This window comes from Neopelma chrysocephalum, unplaced genomic scaffold (genome assembly GCF_003984885.1).
Source record: "Neopelma chrysocephalum unplaced genomic scaffold, ASM398488v2 Primary Assembly neopelma1_65c, whole genome shotgun sequence".
NCBI lineage: Eukaryota > Metazoa > Chordata > Aves > Passeriformes > Pipridae > Neopelma > Neopelma chrysocephalum.
Genome location: NW_020897724.1, coordinates 1,787,803 through 1,805,875, shown reverse-complemented (window position 1 = coordinate 1,805,875; position 18,073 = coordinate 1,787,803). Strand labels below are relative to the sequence as shown.

Genomic DNA, 18,073 nt, shown 5'->3' with positions numbered 1-18,073 from the left:
TGGGGTCTGGATGTTTGGAGAGTATGGTTGTTTAAAAAATTTAAAAAAATATGGAATTTAGAAATAGCAGAACATTTTGAGATGAGGTAAGGTGTCATCACTGTATCTGTATGGAGTGATCATGGCTACAGAATATTTTCTTATAGAAGATCTGTGGGTAACTGTATAAAATGGTGTAAATGCCTTTGCAGCTTGGGGACTGGACATCAGAATTCAGTAAAACCCAACTGAACCTCTAGGTTCTGGTGGCAGTGACTTTTGCTTTAAAAATCTTTCTGCAAATGAACATGGAGTCAGCTTTAACTGAGTATCATTACTTGGAAACACTCTGTAAGAGGATTATTAGTAACAAAATTGTCTTTTGGTTTTAGATTTCAAAGGAAATTAATTTATCAGACCTTGAGCTGGAAGTAAGTTGCTGGTAATACTGCCTTACTGTATATTTTTAATATTTTTGATAAGAAATCTGGGTAAGATCCAATCTACTTAATCTTGAGATGATTCATTTAGACACTTTTTTGTCCTTTAAAAGAAGACTTTTATAATGTTCTGAAGAACTTATTTGTGATGATTCACTTGAATATTTTAAAGCTTACTATTTATTTTATTATTCCTATCTGAAATGTCTGAATAGAACAGCACAGCCTAGAATTATGTGACAAATGCAACTTGCCAGGTTTTTAGTGAACAGAAAGTGCATGTGCTTATACAGATTGTGGGCTTTAGCTGAAATCTAGGAGTTCTATAGGAGGTACTGCTATGTTTATAGTTTTCTGTTAGATGCCAAGCATAAGCATTTTTGATAACTTATTGTATTGCTTAAAAATTATCCCTTAAGTCCTTGGGAGAAGCACTAAGGCTGTAGAGTAAGATTTGCATTGTTCTGACTGCACCTGTAAAATGTGGGAAATACAGTAGAAGTCATTTTTTGTACATTTAGCTAATTCAGTGTTGCAGCACCGAATCTGATCCTCTGTTGTTCACACTGGAAGTGGATAAAATAAAGCTTCTCTCTGTAAAATGGAATCTCAAGAAGTGAGCTTGAGAACTAGTCTGAGAGGTGCATTTAAGAATTTTTCAGTGTGAATTTTTTAATGCATGGATAGAATATCTGTAGCTCCCAATAGCACCCAGTGTTCTGTTTGTCTGACACTTAGCTTTGCATCTTCTCTCAGTGGATGGAAGGATGTGTTTCTGAGTTGGAGTTTGTAACATGCAGCAGTGTTGCTTTCCGTGGACACAGCTGTGGTGTGTGTGTTCTGGGGAGACAAAGCCAGGCTGTGAACTGAACGTGGAGATAATTAAAGCAGAAAACACTGAGGTTACTGATTGCCCTTGTGTCCTGAACTCTTCACAGGTCATTTTCTCTGCTGAAGTGTTCTCTTGTGCATCAGTGTTGTGATGCACCCGAGGTTTGGGACATGAGGCAGCTTGTGAGGGAGGTGTAGGCTCCAAACTGTGTGAGAGGAGTCAGGGAGGAGAGGACACAGCAGTGCTTGGGTATGTGCTCTCCAGGGCTAATTTTAGGAGTAGCCAGAGGACAAGGAAACATGCTGGTTCTGCAGTGGTTGTACAGTTGTGGTTGGTTTATTATGATGGGAAAATGAGAGTAATTGCTGGTTAGGCAGTGAAATTACTGGTTAAGCGGTAAAAGACGTTATTCTCTTGCTCTGTTATCAGTTGGATTCTGTGGTTCTGGGCATGGTAGTACTCTGGAAATGAAATGTGATTGTGGTGGAGAGTGATGCAACCCTGAAGCAGAGGTAGTGACATTTGAGTTAATAATTCCCACTGGAGTCTACTGTTAGCAGAAAGTTCAGGGTTGTTTATAAATCCTAAAATAAGTGACATATTAAAGGCAATGCAGTCTCCAAAGAAGCTGTCCTGTGGCTGCAAGTAAATGAGAGCATTCTCACCAGTATTTTTGGTTTTAATTTCTTGAAAGCAGAGATTGTAGATTGTGATGAAATATCTACATGATGTTTACTTAATATTACTAAAATAAGAAGGTAGAGGTCCCACAGCAGTAGGATGGGAAGTTGCATAAGATAATATATTCTAGTGCTAGTTACTGTTATGTAATGTAAGGAGGCCAATCAAATTAGCCTGTTGCTTCAGATTTTCCATTATTTTAAAATAAAAAGAAACTTTTAATAGTTCTTTTGCACTTAAGTAATAATGAAACATGAAATTACTGAATCACTGTTGTGGTTTCAATTTGCTAAATGCCAAATGAATAGTTATTTATAGTTACTTTTCATTTGTTTTGATGTAGGTATCCAAAAGGTATTCATGTTGAAACTCTGGAGTCAGATAAGGTAACTAGGCCTCTAACATTTATTCTCTTTGAAGGAAATTGAATTTCTCAATTTTACCAAATCTCCTGACTTTTAGATATAACTTGAGCCTTGTTATGCAAATGCAAAACATTCTAAATGGAATACAGTGAACTGGTTTCTAAATATTAAATCTGACCAACATATGGAGTATCAGCATGTATTTATGTGGCTTAATATTATTCCTTTAAAAGGATACTGAAAGGTATTTTAAGATGTAGTGATCTGATGTTCAATGTTGGTGAAATGTAGATTGTGATCTTAGAGGAAAAATAGTGGCATCACATGCTGTGTCCTCACCTCCCAGCAAAAATCACTGCTCCAAAAGATATTTGAAATAAACTATTTACAAGGACGTACTGGTAACCTTTCCTGAGAATTAAAAAGTGGGTTTAGTGGAAGTTAGGTTTGGTGGATGAATCTAATACAGCTTTCTAAAGTAGGCTGTTGGGAGTAGGTGATAAAGTGGTGCCTACAATAGAAACAGTTGTGTTGCCAAGTAACTGCTGCTGAGGTGACAGTTTTCTTTACAATGTAAATTTACAGAAACTTAAATAAGAACTTCTCAGAGTCATGCCTCAAACGATACATTTTCTGTTTTAGAAGGAGAGATATATTGTTATTAGTAAGGTAGATGAAGAGGAACGAAAAAGAAGAGAACAGCAGAAACAAGCAAAAGAACAGGTAAATAAGTTGCATTTCATTCATTTACGAGAAAGGAGAGGGAGAATCTCTGCCTTCAGTCAGCAATGAACAATTGTGTGCTAGGATTTGGTAATGTTTCTGAAACTCGTCTTCCAAATTCTGCCAGATAACTTAGGCTTTGCAGTAGAGCTAGAAGAGCTGCAAGGCATTCTAGAAAATTAAATGAGAAATTGTGGAATACTGAACCAATGTTCTGGAGCAGTGAATGCCTCCTGCTGTGAATCTGCTCTGTCAGAGGAGTGTGGCCTAGGAATAGGAAACATCAGTTTCTTGCAGAAATTCTTGAGCAAGTTGTTACATTGGATTCCCAGTCTGTCCTGGGAGTGGTGTTCTGTTCCAAAGCTCGATTGCTCTTGGTTGTCAGTACAATGTCCTGTACAATTCCTGTGTCATTTCTCCATAGAAAGGTGTGCTGCAGGGACTGCTGTGGTAACAAGCTGGACACAAGGTCATGCCTGGTGTATTCAGGCACTCTCATTGTTTATGGGACTCTGGATTTTGCTTCCTGAGTCTGATGCAGGTTTCAGGAGGTCGCAGGACTTGAACTGTGGGAATTCTTGGTCAAACTTCTGTGATTTGTCCTTATGTATTTCAAGATACATAAGTTTGGGTGAAGCAAGTAATATTTGCATGCAGGAGGAAAAAAGGTATCTAACAGAGACATTAACTAATGTGACTTCTGGTTTTCCAGATGGCAAGTTAGGGACAATTTACTACCAGAGTGGATTTTTCTGAGGCATTCTTAATGGGGGTATTACTCACTCTGACTAGAGGCATTCAGAGCTGAACAGAAATAACAGTGAATGTTTTATTGAATTTCACTTCTGGTTGGATAAAAATGGATAAAGCAAGGCAGAAATTACTTCCATAGACCTGAAAAAGAAAAATCTGTTACAAAAAAATTCCTTAAGCGAGACTAAAATAGGTGCTGTAGTCAGATTCCCCCCAAACCAGTTTAAAATGTGTAACTCGCATTATGTAATATTGTGTTTGTATAATATTGTAGTTGTATAATGTTTCTTCTTGGTTTTGTTTATGTAAATAGTGAAAAATGTTTCTTCCCCAACCTCAGTGTTGGCATAAAAGTACAACCTGATCTAATAGAAATAACAGTCAGGATCCAACCTGTTGCATATATAACAATATGTGTTAAAAATGTGGGTGAAGATATACAGCTTAATTTTAATATCTTGTTGAGCTGTTTGCAGTCTCGGAGGAGGTGAGCACTGTTAAAGATCTGTATTGACAGTGAGCTGACTGCAGCTGTTACTGCTCTGGGGAGGATGAAGTTACCCTTTGTAGCAGCTGTATTTATGTAGCTGTGCTGTGCATTTGTGGCTAAAACAGCAGTGATACCATACACATGTTTTGTCTGTGCTGGGCAGCAATTGCGTAGTGTCAAGACTTTGTTTTCCACCCTCCCCCAGAAGCAAGGAGGCTGGGAGGGTGGGCTCTCTTTGTCTTTATCCACAAGTCTTAATGCCTGCCTTGGAATTTTGGGTGAAGGGAGTGAGCAGAAGGCAGAGTGGCTTTTGCCCCTGGCCAGGGACAACTACTACAAAAGCTTGTGACTTGTCCTACTTGCCAGTGAAGTAGAGCTACACATCAAACTGCAGTTCTGTCAGCAGCATCCTGCTTTTGATGTTTCCTCTGTGGTCTGTTCTTGGTTATGTCTGAGAAACAGTTTGCAGGTACAGTTTTTGCAATATTTGTATTTATGTTCCACTAATGTCAGAATCTTTCCTTACAGGAAGAATTGAATGATGCAGTAGGATTTTCCAGAGTTGTTCATGCCATTGCTAATTCTGTAAGTTACCATGATTTTTAATATACCTTTGTTTGCAAGAAAAAAAAATAATTTAAAGAAAGAATTCTTTTGCTGTTACATTTTGGGAGATAGAATTAAATACAAGTTAAAGAGACTTTGTAAGTTGATGTTACTTCATGTTTTATAATGATTGAGTGTGGTAGGTTAAGTAAGCTTTTAAAATAATAAATGACATGAACAATCTCATTACCTGTAAGAATCAACAGTACCAACTTCTTAGGACTCTTCAGTAAATAGGCTTTGAGGGCTTTCATTCTCTGTTCTGAAAAGATTGTTGTTGGGAGGTTTTTTTCCTTTTTTTTTTCTGGCAGTTAAAGGCAAATCAGAGAAGGACAGTTGTGTCAAATGTGTCAAAGTTAACATTTAAAAAACTTCTTGTACTTCTTTAAGAAGGAGCTTGCTTCTACAGCATCTGGCATGAAAGGTTCTGCACTGTGAGAAGCCCCTAATAACTCTCATATATTATAACCGTAAGGAATATATTGTGAGGTGTTGTAAATTAAAAGGTAATGGACTGAAAAATTACTTGACTTCAACCTTAAATAGATTGCATTTGGAAACCAAATTGTAAGTATCTGTTCTAGTGCATCTTCTCCACATTTGAAGCTGCTGCTGAAGGCTGTGATGAATGGTTGGGAGGAGAGGAAAAAGGAGTGGCTGCTCTGAGAGAATGGAGGAGTGTGTGGGGCAGGCACAGAGCAAATGGGGAGGTTTGATTTGTCTTTGTTCCCAGCTGCCCTTGGCAAACGTCAGGTGCTTTTCACATATTGCCTTTGCCATGGCCATGGCTGGAAGTGCAACCAACATTTAATGTTCTTTTCACAGGGCAAGCTGGTTATTGGGCACAACATGCTGCTGGATGTCATGCACACCATACATCAGTTCTATTGTCCCCTGCCTGATGTAAGTAGTCTTTTGAGTGTTCAGATGATGAAATTAGACCCTTAATGTATTTGTCTTTTAGTCTTATCTCCACACTTTCTTGTGAATAGAAGCATTAATCAGTCTATTAAGAAGTACAGAAAAATATTTTTTAAAAGTCCATTTGTTACTTTTTGGCTACTGCCTTATTTTCCTAAATCTTTATGTAGAAAGCTTAGCTGGATTGAATTCTTCTCCTTTACGTTTTTAAAACGTTCAAATTAAACATTGAAATTGTGGTTTTTGCTTGTATCTGTTAGTCCTTCACAAAACTGCTTGGATAATGGCAGGTATGTTTAACTGACAGACATGTTAAAAAACTGGTTTGGAGCTTCAGCATAACTATGTGGTATTTTCCCCCTGTAGTTTAATAAATGGGAATGTGAATTTTCATACAAGAGAACTAAGAGAGTGATAAGAAATCCTGTAGCAGGATGATTTCATTGGGATGAAGAGGTGCAATGTCAGAATAATTGGAGGGAGCACACTTTGCTGACTGCTGTAGGGGCAGTCTAACAGTTCATCACTGCAGTTGTCCAACAATTAAGTTAAACTAAGCAATTTATTGGCACCAAGAACATCCAAGAAACCAAAGGTCTCATTGGAAGGATGACCCACAGGACATTATGTTACTTGCAGACTTCAAGGGTCTGTGGGTGTTTTGGGAAAGACTTGATCACGAGATGGGAGAAAGAAATCTGGGACCTGTTTAGATGGTGTTGGAACATCAGCAACTGTCAGTTGTTGCTGTACTGTTTACTTCTGGAAGATCTAAACCTGGAGGCATCAACTGTGTACCTGGAGCAACTGCTTATATTCCATTGAAATGTTAAATGCTGGGAACATTTTAAGTAGAGCTGTTAACACAGCTGGAATTAGAGGTAGTCTAGGCTTACTAGGATAGGGTACTGGAAATGATAGAACATTTCATTGCTAATCACAGGCAGATCAGAAATAATGAGTCTGGAGTTGTGTGTAATTGCAGGTGGTATCTATGGTAATGCAAATACATCTCTGACTTGATGAGAATTCAGTTGCTTTATCTCACTGTTAGAAGCTGTTTGGATAATTGTAGCTACTGCTCTCTGTCATTCCAAGACTGATAACCAGTTAACTGACTTGGATTTTATCTTCCAATTTAATGTTGAATTAGGACCTAAGTGAGTTCAAGGAAGTAACATCATGTGTCTTTCCCCGGTAAGTTCTTAGTTCAACCTTTCAAGTGTTTTAGTACAGTCTTAGCAGGCTGATCCTGTTTGTCCTAGTCCTGTAAACTAGCTGTTACTGGAAATATAATGGGGTTCATGTTAGATAAATAGAGTTTTTAAAGTATTCTTGAGCATCTTTTTTTTTCTCAGAAAAACAGTGCAGTTGGTTTACTTTTTGGCAAAGATGCACCTTTGCTGTTCCTTTGGTTCTGGCATGATGATTGGTGTTTTGAATCTCCATCTGGAACAACATTTATTTGCTATTAGTTGTTTGCAACTCTTGCTGTTGCTTGGTTGCTGTCATTTTCCATGCTGAACAAAGCCAAGGAATGTTTGGGCTGTTCTAAGATCCGAGAGTAGTTTCCAGGAGGTGTATCTGCTGTTTCCCACCTAATATGCTAAAAGACTTTTGAGGATTTGGCAAAATGGGCATTCTTCCATTTCAACTTATTTAGCTCTTACTTTGTTTCTAGGTTATTGGATACTAAACTGATGGCAAGTACACAACCTTTCAAGGTAAATTAATTAATAATATATGGAATTATTTGAAGATACAAACTTGCATTAATTCATGTGTATTGAAACAAATTTTATTTCTTTTTAGAGAAAAATGTCTAATAATGTTTTCTGTTATGCTCCTTTTTTTATAGAAGAATGATTTTCCTTTCACCTTATTTAACTTAAAAATATTTTGGGATATAGATTTTTACTTCCCTACCGTTGTCTTTTGTATTTGAAGTTTTAAAGTAACTTGGCAGCTTTAAATTCCAAAATATGTAGGGTTTTTGCAAGTTCAAATGTGATCAGTAGATTACTTTCTTTTTGTAAAACATCAGCAACCTCAGGAGAAAAAAAAAGTGCTGTTTATGAACAAATAGAGTCTGGAAGCTGCTTGTATATTCAAATATTTAGAATACTGTGAATGCTGACGTAGGTTTGTTTAGAAAAATGCTTGATCATCATTAGGTTCTTTTGTGGCCCTGATGTTCAGTGGGTAGTCAGCAGGAGGAAAGAAACTACAGGTTTCTCTTAAAAGCTCTTGCAGCATGAGTTTTGTTCTAAGTAGGTGTTGAGATAAGTGTTCATCCTCTCTTGCCTTCTCACGTGCCTTTGAATTAAAAAACACACTGCTGAAGCAGCATCTTTGTGCAAACCTCTGTGACTCTGGAGTGTTGCATAACAGAAAGTCTTATTGAAATGTTAAAAATTGTCAGGTTTGTGTTGTACACTACTGTAGTAAGAATAGAGGCTTTGGTGTTCTGAAAGCTGAGAATCCTCCATAACTTTTATGTTTGGTACAGTTCCATTGTTATTTGTATTTCTACAGCAGTGCTTGGGTTTTAGGATATCGTTATCAAATACTGCTTCCAGATGCCAAATAATTGCATCATTTGAACTTCTTCTTTGTATTTAGTTCTTGATAACTTTTCAGACTGCAGACTTGATGATAAGTGTAAACAGCTGTCTTGAGTTAGAACCAAAGGAAATTTGGTCCTCAGAGATTTGAGACAACTGTAAGAAAGACTGTGAGATGTTCTGTTTTCTCTGCTGTTGATCTGCATGTTTCCATTGTACTGATTGCCAACATATATTTGATTAAGAACTTCAGTAAGGAATTAATCTCTAATATATTTTTGTGAATTTTATGCATATTTAGATTGACTAATGCAACTCAGCTAAGCTGATTGTCAGGCTGTCTTTGTATTACTTTAAATCAGCAGTACTTACACTTACAAAACTATTCAAAATGTCCAGTCATCAGGCACATTTCAATACTCACCTTGAATGCCTTCAACCATTATGATCAATATTTAGGATATTTTTCCCTGCTGTCTGTGCTGCCTTTTCCCTTGCCACATGCACCCTGCATGAAACCAGACTGAAATAGAAATGTAACATCTGCATAATTCATTGTCAGTGATTCTGAAAAGTATTAATAAATGCTTATGACTCATTATGTTGTAGGTGGGGCAGGTTAAGTTTAGAACTTGTCTTGACAGACTTTCTGGTGCATTAGTTTGAAGTGGGGCTATGTATAGCCTTGGAGAACACAAGGTGGCAGCAGTAAATACTCATTTGATCCTATTTGATTTCAGTGTCCAGGGAAAATGTGCTTGGCACTGGCAGTTAATGGTGTGTTTTCTTGCAGGAGATCATAAATAATACATCACTTGCAGAACTGGAAAAGCGTTTAAAAGAGGTTCCATTCAGCCCTCCTAAAGTTGGTAAGGATATATCAAACTGCTCTTATTTCTGAAATATTCTCCTCTGCTCTTTTAAATGCAAGTCAGTCAGAAAAAACCCACTTTGTGGGGAATCCTGCAGTCATTGTCTCAGACTTAATACTCCCATTTTGGCTGAGTAGGTGTGGGCATTCATGGCTCTTTTAATAAGAAAGTCTTTCTGTCCTAGGAACCTATTCTTACCTAAAAATGCAAAACAAAACTGCTTTTTTAAGGACTTTTGAAATTTCAGAACTTCTGTAAATTGTATAACCTTCCCCAAACGATGTTATGCTCTGACCTGTGGGTAAGCACACAGAGCTGCCTTATTCTTCTGTGCTAACATGCTTATAAATGATTTTTTTCCCCTCAGAAAGTGCAGAAGGATTTCCAAGTTATGATACAGCATCTGAACAACTCCACGAAGCCGGATATGATGCCTACATTACTGGACTGTGCTTCATTTCTATGGCTAATTTCCTAGGTACCTATGTGATCTTTTCCAAACCTTCCCCTTGGTGCTGCCTGGAGCTGTTTATTCCACACTGAATTTATTCTTCATTCATCAGGTTCCTTCCTCACTCCTCCGAAAAACCATGTGTCTGCCAGATCAAAACTCATTGAACCTTTTTTTAACAAGTAAGTAGTTGTTGTAATAAAAGACCTGCTAACACGTGGAAATGGAACCCTGTCCTTAGCATATCTGTCTCCAGCCTTGGAATCAATGGCTGACTGCATTTTGCTTTAAACTTTGGTTTTATTGGCTTTTTGGCTCATGCTGGTAATGCTGCAGGGAGGCCAGAGGTTGTACAGGCAGTACCTTTGCTTTTGAGGAGGATGGTGAAAGGACACTTGGAAGAGTCCCTGCATTTCTTTAATGGCCTTTCCATGCCCGTGTTGAGGATATGTTTACCATTTAGAAAGTTATTTCTGGAGTAAACCTTGGGGGTAGTGGAACTAAAGAAACATTGATCAGGAGTTCTTTATGTTGTTGGACTGTCAGAAACTGGTGATATTTAAAAGTGAGTACAGTAAACAGTCTGGAAAAATATCCCTATTGTGATATCAATCCAGAGAACACAAAGCATTTGTCTCTCCATTGTCAGGTAACCCATTTTGGAGAGGCATAACAAACATATATGTGTGATTAGCAGTTTATGGGATGATGCTGTGATGAGTGTTTGGCCTTTGAATTGGATCTTCATGCAAACTCCTTGAACTAACTGAAGTAAGACTTGAGAAATCTAAAAGCCTTTATGCACAGATTTGATTCTTTACATATTTAATGTGTAGATTTTACCTTAGGAAGCTTCTAGGGGTACTACAATCTGTAACATAAAGGAAAAGAAGTTGAATTAAAAAAACTGCTAGTGCTTAGTTTGTCTGGTTATTTTTTAAATTCAGGAGAAATCCCATCCTTTTAAACCATCTACTGTAGGAGATGGCAAAATTAATTATTTTAGCTTCAGATGGAATGAGGAAATAATTGTGATCAGTGGTTCTCACCTTTCATTGGTCTGGAAACCAACAGTTCTCTTGACCCTGAGACATGTGAGGCAGTAACTCCGTATATTCCAGCAGATGTTACAAATTGTATGTGCATTCCTTAGATTGAACATGGACCAGCAGTGGCTGCTTGATTTGAATGTGAAGGGGAAGATAGAATTGATCAGCACAATTCCATTATAAGATGGGATTTGTCACAAGGTTGTTTCCAGGAACACCAGCACACACATGTGCCAACCAGCAGATGCCAATTGAGGGGGTTAATTTTTCAGTCATTAACCAAAATGCTTTCTAGAGATGCATATTTGCAATAAGTACAAACTGAAACTTCTAAAACTGTCACAATAATACATTACATTTAAGCTTTTCAAATTAATTGTAAATTTGAAATGTGACGTTCTTCTAGCAGTGACATTTCAAAGTCACTTTTCATTTTTGAGGGGTGTGAGAGGAAGCCTGCTCTGTCTGTTCTGGCTTCACTGTCCACACTGCCTAACTGTAAGGGAAGGGAAAGTTAACAAGAAATTGTAGGGAGAGCAACTTCTTTTTTTTTTCTTTTTTAAGCAAGAACTGAAAATTGCTGTTTGCAAGAAAAGAATGTTTATCTGCTCTGTCATTATTCAGAAAGGCTGCATATTATTTTTAAATCATGGAAACTTGGAAGACTTGCCATGTCTTACTTTCACATGATTTTAGAAGCTTTGTCATGTTCTAACTAACATCTGCCACCCAAGTCAGAGCTCAGAGACGAGGCTGTCTCACGTTTCCCTTATAGTGAGCAGGCCAAAGCTTGGATTTGTAGAGCTAGTTTTCTTTCTCCTATGAAGCAAAATAACAAATCAGAATAAGACAACTCTTTTTTAAATTTTTTAAGAAATAAAAGAGATTTAAGCACGTGTCAGAAGCCAGAGCTGTTAGGTGTTTAAATGAACATATCTTTTTTCTCTGATCAGTCCTTACAGAGCAGGTCTCTGTTGGCAGAACTTGGTCTGTCCAGCACCTGTAAGTGCATCCAGGGTTTGTGCCATTCCCATAGTTATCTAAAGATCCCTGGTAAGTCTGGTGCCTCTGGGGCATTTTGCAGGCATGCTCTGAGCTGCCAGCCAGCTTCCTGCTGCGTGGACTTGTCTCTGGTTTGGTCTAGAAGCTTTCCCTAGCTGAGCGTCCTCTTCCTCCTGGGGAGAAAAAAACTCTCTTCCTCCTTCCTCCAGAAGTTCTACCTGATCCTGTGGGCAGCAGTCAGAACAAGGAAACCTTTTCTTTTGAGCTGTAGTCATGTTCTTCAAGCAAAACACAAACTGCTCCATGCAAACAGTAAGCTGAACAAATGAAAGTTATACCCTATGTCACAAAAGTTTTTTCCTGAAAGAAGCTGAACAGAGGAGCTTATTATAAGACAATTATTGAGAAGCAAAGTTCTCAGTTTGAACATATGTCAGGATAGTCTTGAAAAGGTTCTTCAAAGCAGACTACTTTATGAATCTTTGGGTTGCTCATGAAGTCTTCATTTCAAGATCTCTGAATACAAGGTGTTAATATTTCAATGCAGTTTAGTGATTAAACTTTCACACCATTGGTGTGGCTGACAGGATTTTGGAAACGTTTCCTGTTCAATAGGCATGTCAGTAATGTGATTAGGGGGAATAAATTTAAAACTAAAAAATCAAGCTTTGATTTTTATGAACTTAGCGTTCAAAGGAACGTAGTAGTTTTTTCAGTAGTAATTTTGATGTTTTCCATTATATCAGCAAAGTTATGGATCTTCCTGGCCTGCTGTTCAGGAGTGGTGACCAGCACATAGGTTAATGTTCCTATAGGTCAGTGATGAACATAGGTAAAATCTTTAGTTTCAGGTTTTCTGTAAGAGTAGAACTGATTAAAACCAGACTTTGCCTTAGGGTTATTTGTCTCTTTTAGGCATAGTGCAGTAAGTTATATGATAAACAACTCAATAAGCCAAGAATTGCAGACATGCATTTCTGTAATCTTTATACTTTATTGTATATGCAACATCTTTGAAAAATCACGTTCATGTGAACAGTCTGCTGTGAGTAATCCCTGATGAACATTTATGAGTGGAGATGATGGGACTCTTTATTGCAATATCTAAACTCTTATGTGTATAATTTGGGTACTGTTATTGTGTCATGTACTGTGGAGTTGGTTTGAAATTTTTTGACTGTTTGGTTTAGGGCAACAGCTCTTCTCTTCTTCCACACTTCCCTGCCCCTATCTGCAAGCTCCTCCCAAAATTTTAATGGCAATGTTCTTCTGTATCTCTTTGGATTGTTTGAATACTGTGTATTTTGATGTAGCTGGAGGCAGTGAGGGAAAGAGGTGTAGAGAAATGAGAGCACCGTGTTTTATTGAGCGGAATGGCATCATGGTCTATAGAAATATAAATTATCTTAGAAATAGTTTTTTCATACAAAGGGATATTAGAAAACCAAAATCTATGCAAATCACTTGGGCTTGTGCTGTATTTGTGGAAAATGTTTCACCAGGGAGTTGGGTGCTCTGATGTGTTGCAAATAAGTTCATTTCTCCCTTCGCTTCTCTATGTTAATTTAATTTTCTTTGCCAAACCATTGCCTTCCTCCCCTCATTTTACCTGACTTGCCATAGAAACAATTGTCTTCCAAGTAGCTTCCTCAAAATATCTGAGAGTTCCTGTTGAGAAATAGGTCTCTGTCCTCTGACCATGGGATCTGCCTGCAGTCCTTCAAAGTTGTGGGAAATAACATTGTCTTTTTAGCTTGGTCTGTATATCTTTTAAATAAATGTGAGTTAATGTAGTGAAAATCAATGTCATCTACAACTTCATGAATCAAGCTAATTTAATATAGAGTTCACATTGTCATACAGAACAACCTTATTAATTTAAATGTTCTGCAGATAGATAACCAATCTTAGAACTATAGTTATGGATACTTAATTATGCATTATGTGCAATCCATGTGCTTGTAAGTATATTACATAAGTAACAGCAGTAAAAGTGCACTTAATATTACAGTCAGCATTTATCCTATAGAGTGTGTGTTTGTGTTTATGTGCTGTTTAGTCATGTAATTGTTTGACCAAAGAAATAAATGTAGGATTTATCTCTGAGGATAAAAACCTGATCTTAATTAATTTCAGGTATATGTATTTTTTTGGCCTAAGCCTGTTCTTGCTGTTGGCCACTGTATTGCTTTCCTCAGCATGATAAAAGCTGGGGGAGGGAAGTTTAACTTGTGTTGTCCCTCGGAGTTTTTGTTGTGTTTTTAGTAGACTTCATCTTTTATTTTTCTGAAAGCTGCTACCTACCTGTCAGTATTACCCTGGATCTCTCTGGATATGTCAGAGTGAGAATATCTTCCTCAGTTTCCTTGTGGAATCTGTGTTTTCAAGCTGGCTCTGTTCTCCATGTGTCACTCATGTTCAGTTTACAGACAGCTGTGATGGGGCCAAGCCTACAGGAGTGTGGCACCAAAGGCTAAATAAAATGTTTTCATTACTCAGTGCTGTGCTGCAATTGGTGAAGTTTCTAAAGTAATTGATGCAGATGTTTCTAATTTTTATTGATAAAGTTCCTTTTAGGTTCTGCAGTGCTCAGAGGGACACAGTGCACATTGTTGTGTATCTTTCCTGAGACTCAGGAAGAGAAATTAGATGGGACAGTGTGTGATAACTGGTGCCAGTTCTCTGAAGAGCCTCTGGCTCACGTGTGAACCTGTCATAGAGCCCATTTTTTCCCCCGTGTTAGAATTTTTTTCTTTCTCCTGAATATTTATAGCAAAAACAAGTTATCAGCTGCATTCCAGTAGACTTTTCAGGGGTACAGGTAACCATAAGGACATAGGATTCAAACCCTTAGAAACTAACAGTGAGTGTGGTGTGATACAAAGAATCTGTAGGGCATTACAGATCAGCCTGTACACTTAAAATGTTTTTGTCAGCTGTTTACATCAGTTATTACTTAGTTGAACACTGTAATTGTAATCTGATAAGCATTTTAGAAGCTTTTTAAAGTTATGAGGGAAAAGTTATTTATTTTAGCCCTGCAGTGAACACTGTACATAGCAAATGTTTTGTGACAATGTGGCATCTGTACCTATGACAGGATTTTAGGCTGTTTATCTTATTTTGGAGGGAAATAGGTTTCGGAGCTGAATAAGAGCTTTTATTGAAAACATTTCTTGAATGTTTTGAGAAACTCTTTCAGTTACATGTTAAAGGGCAAAAGCCTCATCCTGGTATTCTCCACAGAAGTCGTGATGGCTTTTGCAGTTTTAGGGTTTTAGGATCCATTCTGTCTAAAGCATGATGCAGTGCTCAGAAATTGGGGAAGTTTATGTGTATTTAGAATGATGACAGCTTTTGCACTGTCCACTGTGCAATGGCTCTTACTGCACAGAGCTGCTACTTGCTAAATGTTCACTTCCCCACGTGTCTTAATTGTTTTCAGCAGTAACAGTCTGGGCCTTCTTTGTCCTTGTTTTTTTGATACCAAGTAACATTTTGAATATGGATTGTAAGGTAATGGATTTGACTTAATTAAAGGGTCTGTTTGTTTTAATATAGTTGAAGATATGTTTGGGGTGGTTAATTCCAAAACAGACACATGAAAAACTATAAAAAGGAAAGCTTATTGAAAGGTCTTCAGGCAGAAATTTGCTAATAGTTCTTTTCCATTCTGCTTCAGGCTGTTTCTTATGAGAGTAATGGACATACCATATCTCAATTTGGAAGGACCAGACTGTGAGTAGCTTCTTTCATTGTAAACTTTGTACCATTCCGACAAATTTCCTGGGGGAAGAAGTGTAAAGATTAATTATCGTGTATGTAAAGCATGGGACATCAGCTGTGTTTAGGTTACTGGCCGCTTATCAAATGATTTATCAAATGTGTCCCCCACTTTTTTCTTTGACAAAATAGTAAATCCATAAATTCTCCAACTTTGACCAGAGAATTTGCATTATAAAGGGGATTAATGAGAACAGATCAAGTTACTGTTGCTAAATGTAACAGTTGGAAATTAACAGCTTTATGGTTATTTGGGTACCATATATGGTTATTCTTAGGTACCATACTACATATGACGTGGGATCTTAACACTTTCCCCCTCTCCCCTCACCCCAACAGTAAATACAGGATGCAAACTAGAGAATAGCAAATGGTTCTGAAAATCTTGTGGCCACTTTCCTGTGTAACTGATGTGCAGCAGTACCTTTACTTAACTTCAACCTAAACATCAGAATTCTTTCACCACATGTGATTGTGATAAATGGGAAAATATTACTTGAAATATTTTTGCATTTCAAGTTATTTCAGGTTACAGACCTGGGGCTGTAATGAGTTGATAATGCATTTATATGAAAGCAGATTTTACTGATGTAAATGTCCTTACTGTTATGGGAGATTGTCCTATGAGGGAGAAAACTTTGAATAAATGTTTCCTCTGATGCCTTGACTTAAGAAAATGTGAAGTCCTGGAGGTCAGTCTAGTCCTTGATTAGATGAAAGCTTAATTTTATACTGTGAAATGAGGTACACAGATGTCTTAAAAATGATATTCATCTGGAAGCAGCACTGATGAGAAGGTGTTTTCCACTCTGTGCATTGGAAAGCTCAGACTGGGGTGTGAGTCTTTATTAGATGCCAGTTTAATAGTAACAGAATGCAGTTCTAGAGAGATACAAGTAACTATTGGAGAGGAAAATATATGCTGTAAGGGCATATATTTAATTTTTAATTCAGTTAGGTGGTCAGATCACTGAGCTCTGGCTCAGTGGATCTGTTGGAATGGTTATCTAATTATGTTGCATACTTCCTTCCCCAACTATTTGATATTGAGTGGAAGAATGGATAAATACTTTGGGTCATTGAGAGAATGCCAAAGCTACTAATTTGTAAAGATGCTACTTCCCCTTGCTAGCCAACTTACAGGATTGTTTTGATGCTTTGCCAAGAAGAGTTGCCAAGAAAGAGTCTGCCTCTGAAAGTCTGTTTTATCTGAACGCCGCTCCTGTAGAACAGACTGATGCACGTGTTGGAGGAGAACCTGAATGAGGGGGGCTTTCTAAGCTTGGAGGCAGAAAGCACATGTAGGGCTGGCATGTTGGGCTGGCTGTTTTAGAGGCTTTTCTTGCTGTTCTGAGATGTAAACGCTGCTGCAGGTTGAGGGTCCTGTGTGGTGTTGTCTGTAGGGGACAGAGACAAGTAAAGCCATGCAAAGAACACAGTGGTAGGTGCACTTGGAGACTATATTTTTAAAAAACAGACCAGCACAACTCATAATTTTTTGTCATAAATTTTGATGTGTTTGTCATTTTGTTTGTCCTGTAGTGTAATAGCAAGTTTATGCAATTTTCCCAGAAATAATGGTTTTCAATAACATATGCCAGGCCGAATAGTATTGAAAATGTGAAAGTCATCCTAATCATCTTCTGTTGTTACTGTGTATTAGAAACTCCTTTAGAAAGAACAAAGTTGCTGCACAAAGTGAGTGCAAGGCAGAATAAGAATCAAATATTTCTCACCTGACTAGGTAGAAGTTATAGAGCTTTTAACAGCAGATTTACAGTGAATTTAGGAATAAACTGATACTGGAAGATTAGGAATAGTTTCTTCTCCTAATCAACAGGAAAAGGCTGTAGTAACATCTGAAACTGAAGTTATTCAGGTTGTAATTTTCTACTACTGGATTACAGATAGTTAAACTTTGAGTTGCTGGCTGTTCAGTAGGCTCTACAGCAGTAAATTGATCTGCAGTTGCTTGTTAAGACAACTTGTGCTTAACTTAAAAATTTTTGTGTCCTTTTTGTTTTTTTCAAGTAGCAGATTTAGTTAACTGGACTTCACCTGTGCTCACGAAGGGATTGCTTTCTTTAACTACTTGTGTCTCTGTCCCATCTGAGGTTGCTCTCAGTTGCTCATGTAGAGCTGTAATTTATTAGCAGGGGGGGTCTGGTAAACTCAGGCTGACCCGGGCTTGTTTTGAGTGAAACAGGTTAAAGCACTGAGCAATAACAAGTGGTTGATGGTCTGATTTTGGACATGTGCTCCTTGAATGAGATACACCTTGAAAAACTCTTCTATTTTAGTGCTGAAAGCTAAGGAGATCAGAAAGTAGAAAGGTTTGTATTACAGTAGAATTCAGGAGGGTAATTCACTAAGATGTCAGTCAGTCCCTGTGTCTCTGTACCCAAAGAAGAGAGAAGTTTTTCCTGCAGGTGTTACCAGGTGGTCTAGTTAAAATCTGATCACATCAAGCTGGGTGTAGTTAACTGTTGAGTTACCTTCAGCAAACTGGAGCAGTATATTGCAAAGTGGAGCATTGGTGCCTGGTGTAGTTTTGTAGCTCTT

General features: G+C 37.7%; 1 protein-coding gene across 1 annotated transcript in view; it reads left to right on the top strand.

Annotated features, from left to right (window-relative positions):
• PARN (poly(A)-specific ribonuclease) overlaps nt 1–18,073 on the top strand; it is a 45,110-nt gene that overhangs the window by 4,774 nt on the left and 22,263 nt on the right. The window contains exons 9-19 of the mRNA XM_027684278.1: nt 372–410; nt 2,276–2,318; nt 2,940–3,020; nt 4,792–4,848; nt 5,695–5,772; nt 6,944–6,987; nt 7,472–7,514; nt 9,148–9,223; nt 9,594–9,704; nt 9,790–9,859; nt 15,411–15,466. Of these exons, the coding sequence (XP_027540079.1) occupies nt 372–410; nt 2,276–2,318; nt 2,940–3,020; nt 4,792–4,848; nt 5,695–5,772; nt 6,944–6,987; nt 7,472–7,514; nt 9,148–9,223; nt 9,594–9,704; nt 9,790–9,859; nt 15,411–15,466 (698 nt within the window). The remainder of the gene's footprint in view (nt 1–371; nt 411–2,275; nt 2,319–2,939; nt 3,021–4,791; nt 4,849–5,694; nt 5,773–6,943; nt 6,988–7,471; nt 7,515–9,147; nt 9,224–9,593; nt 9,705–9,789; nt 9,860–15,410; nt 15,467–18,073) is intronic.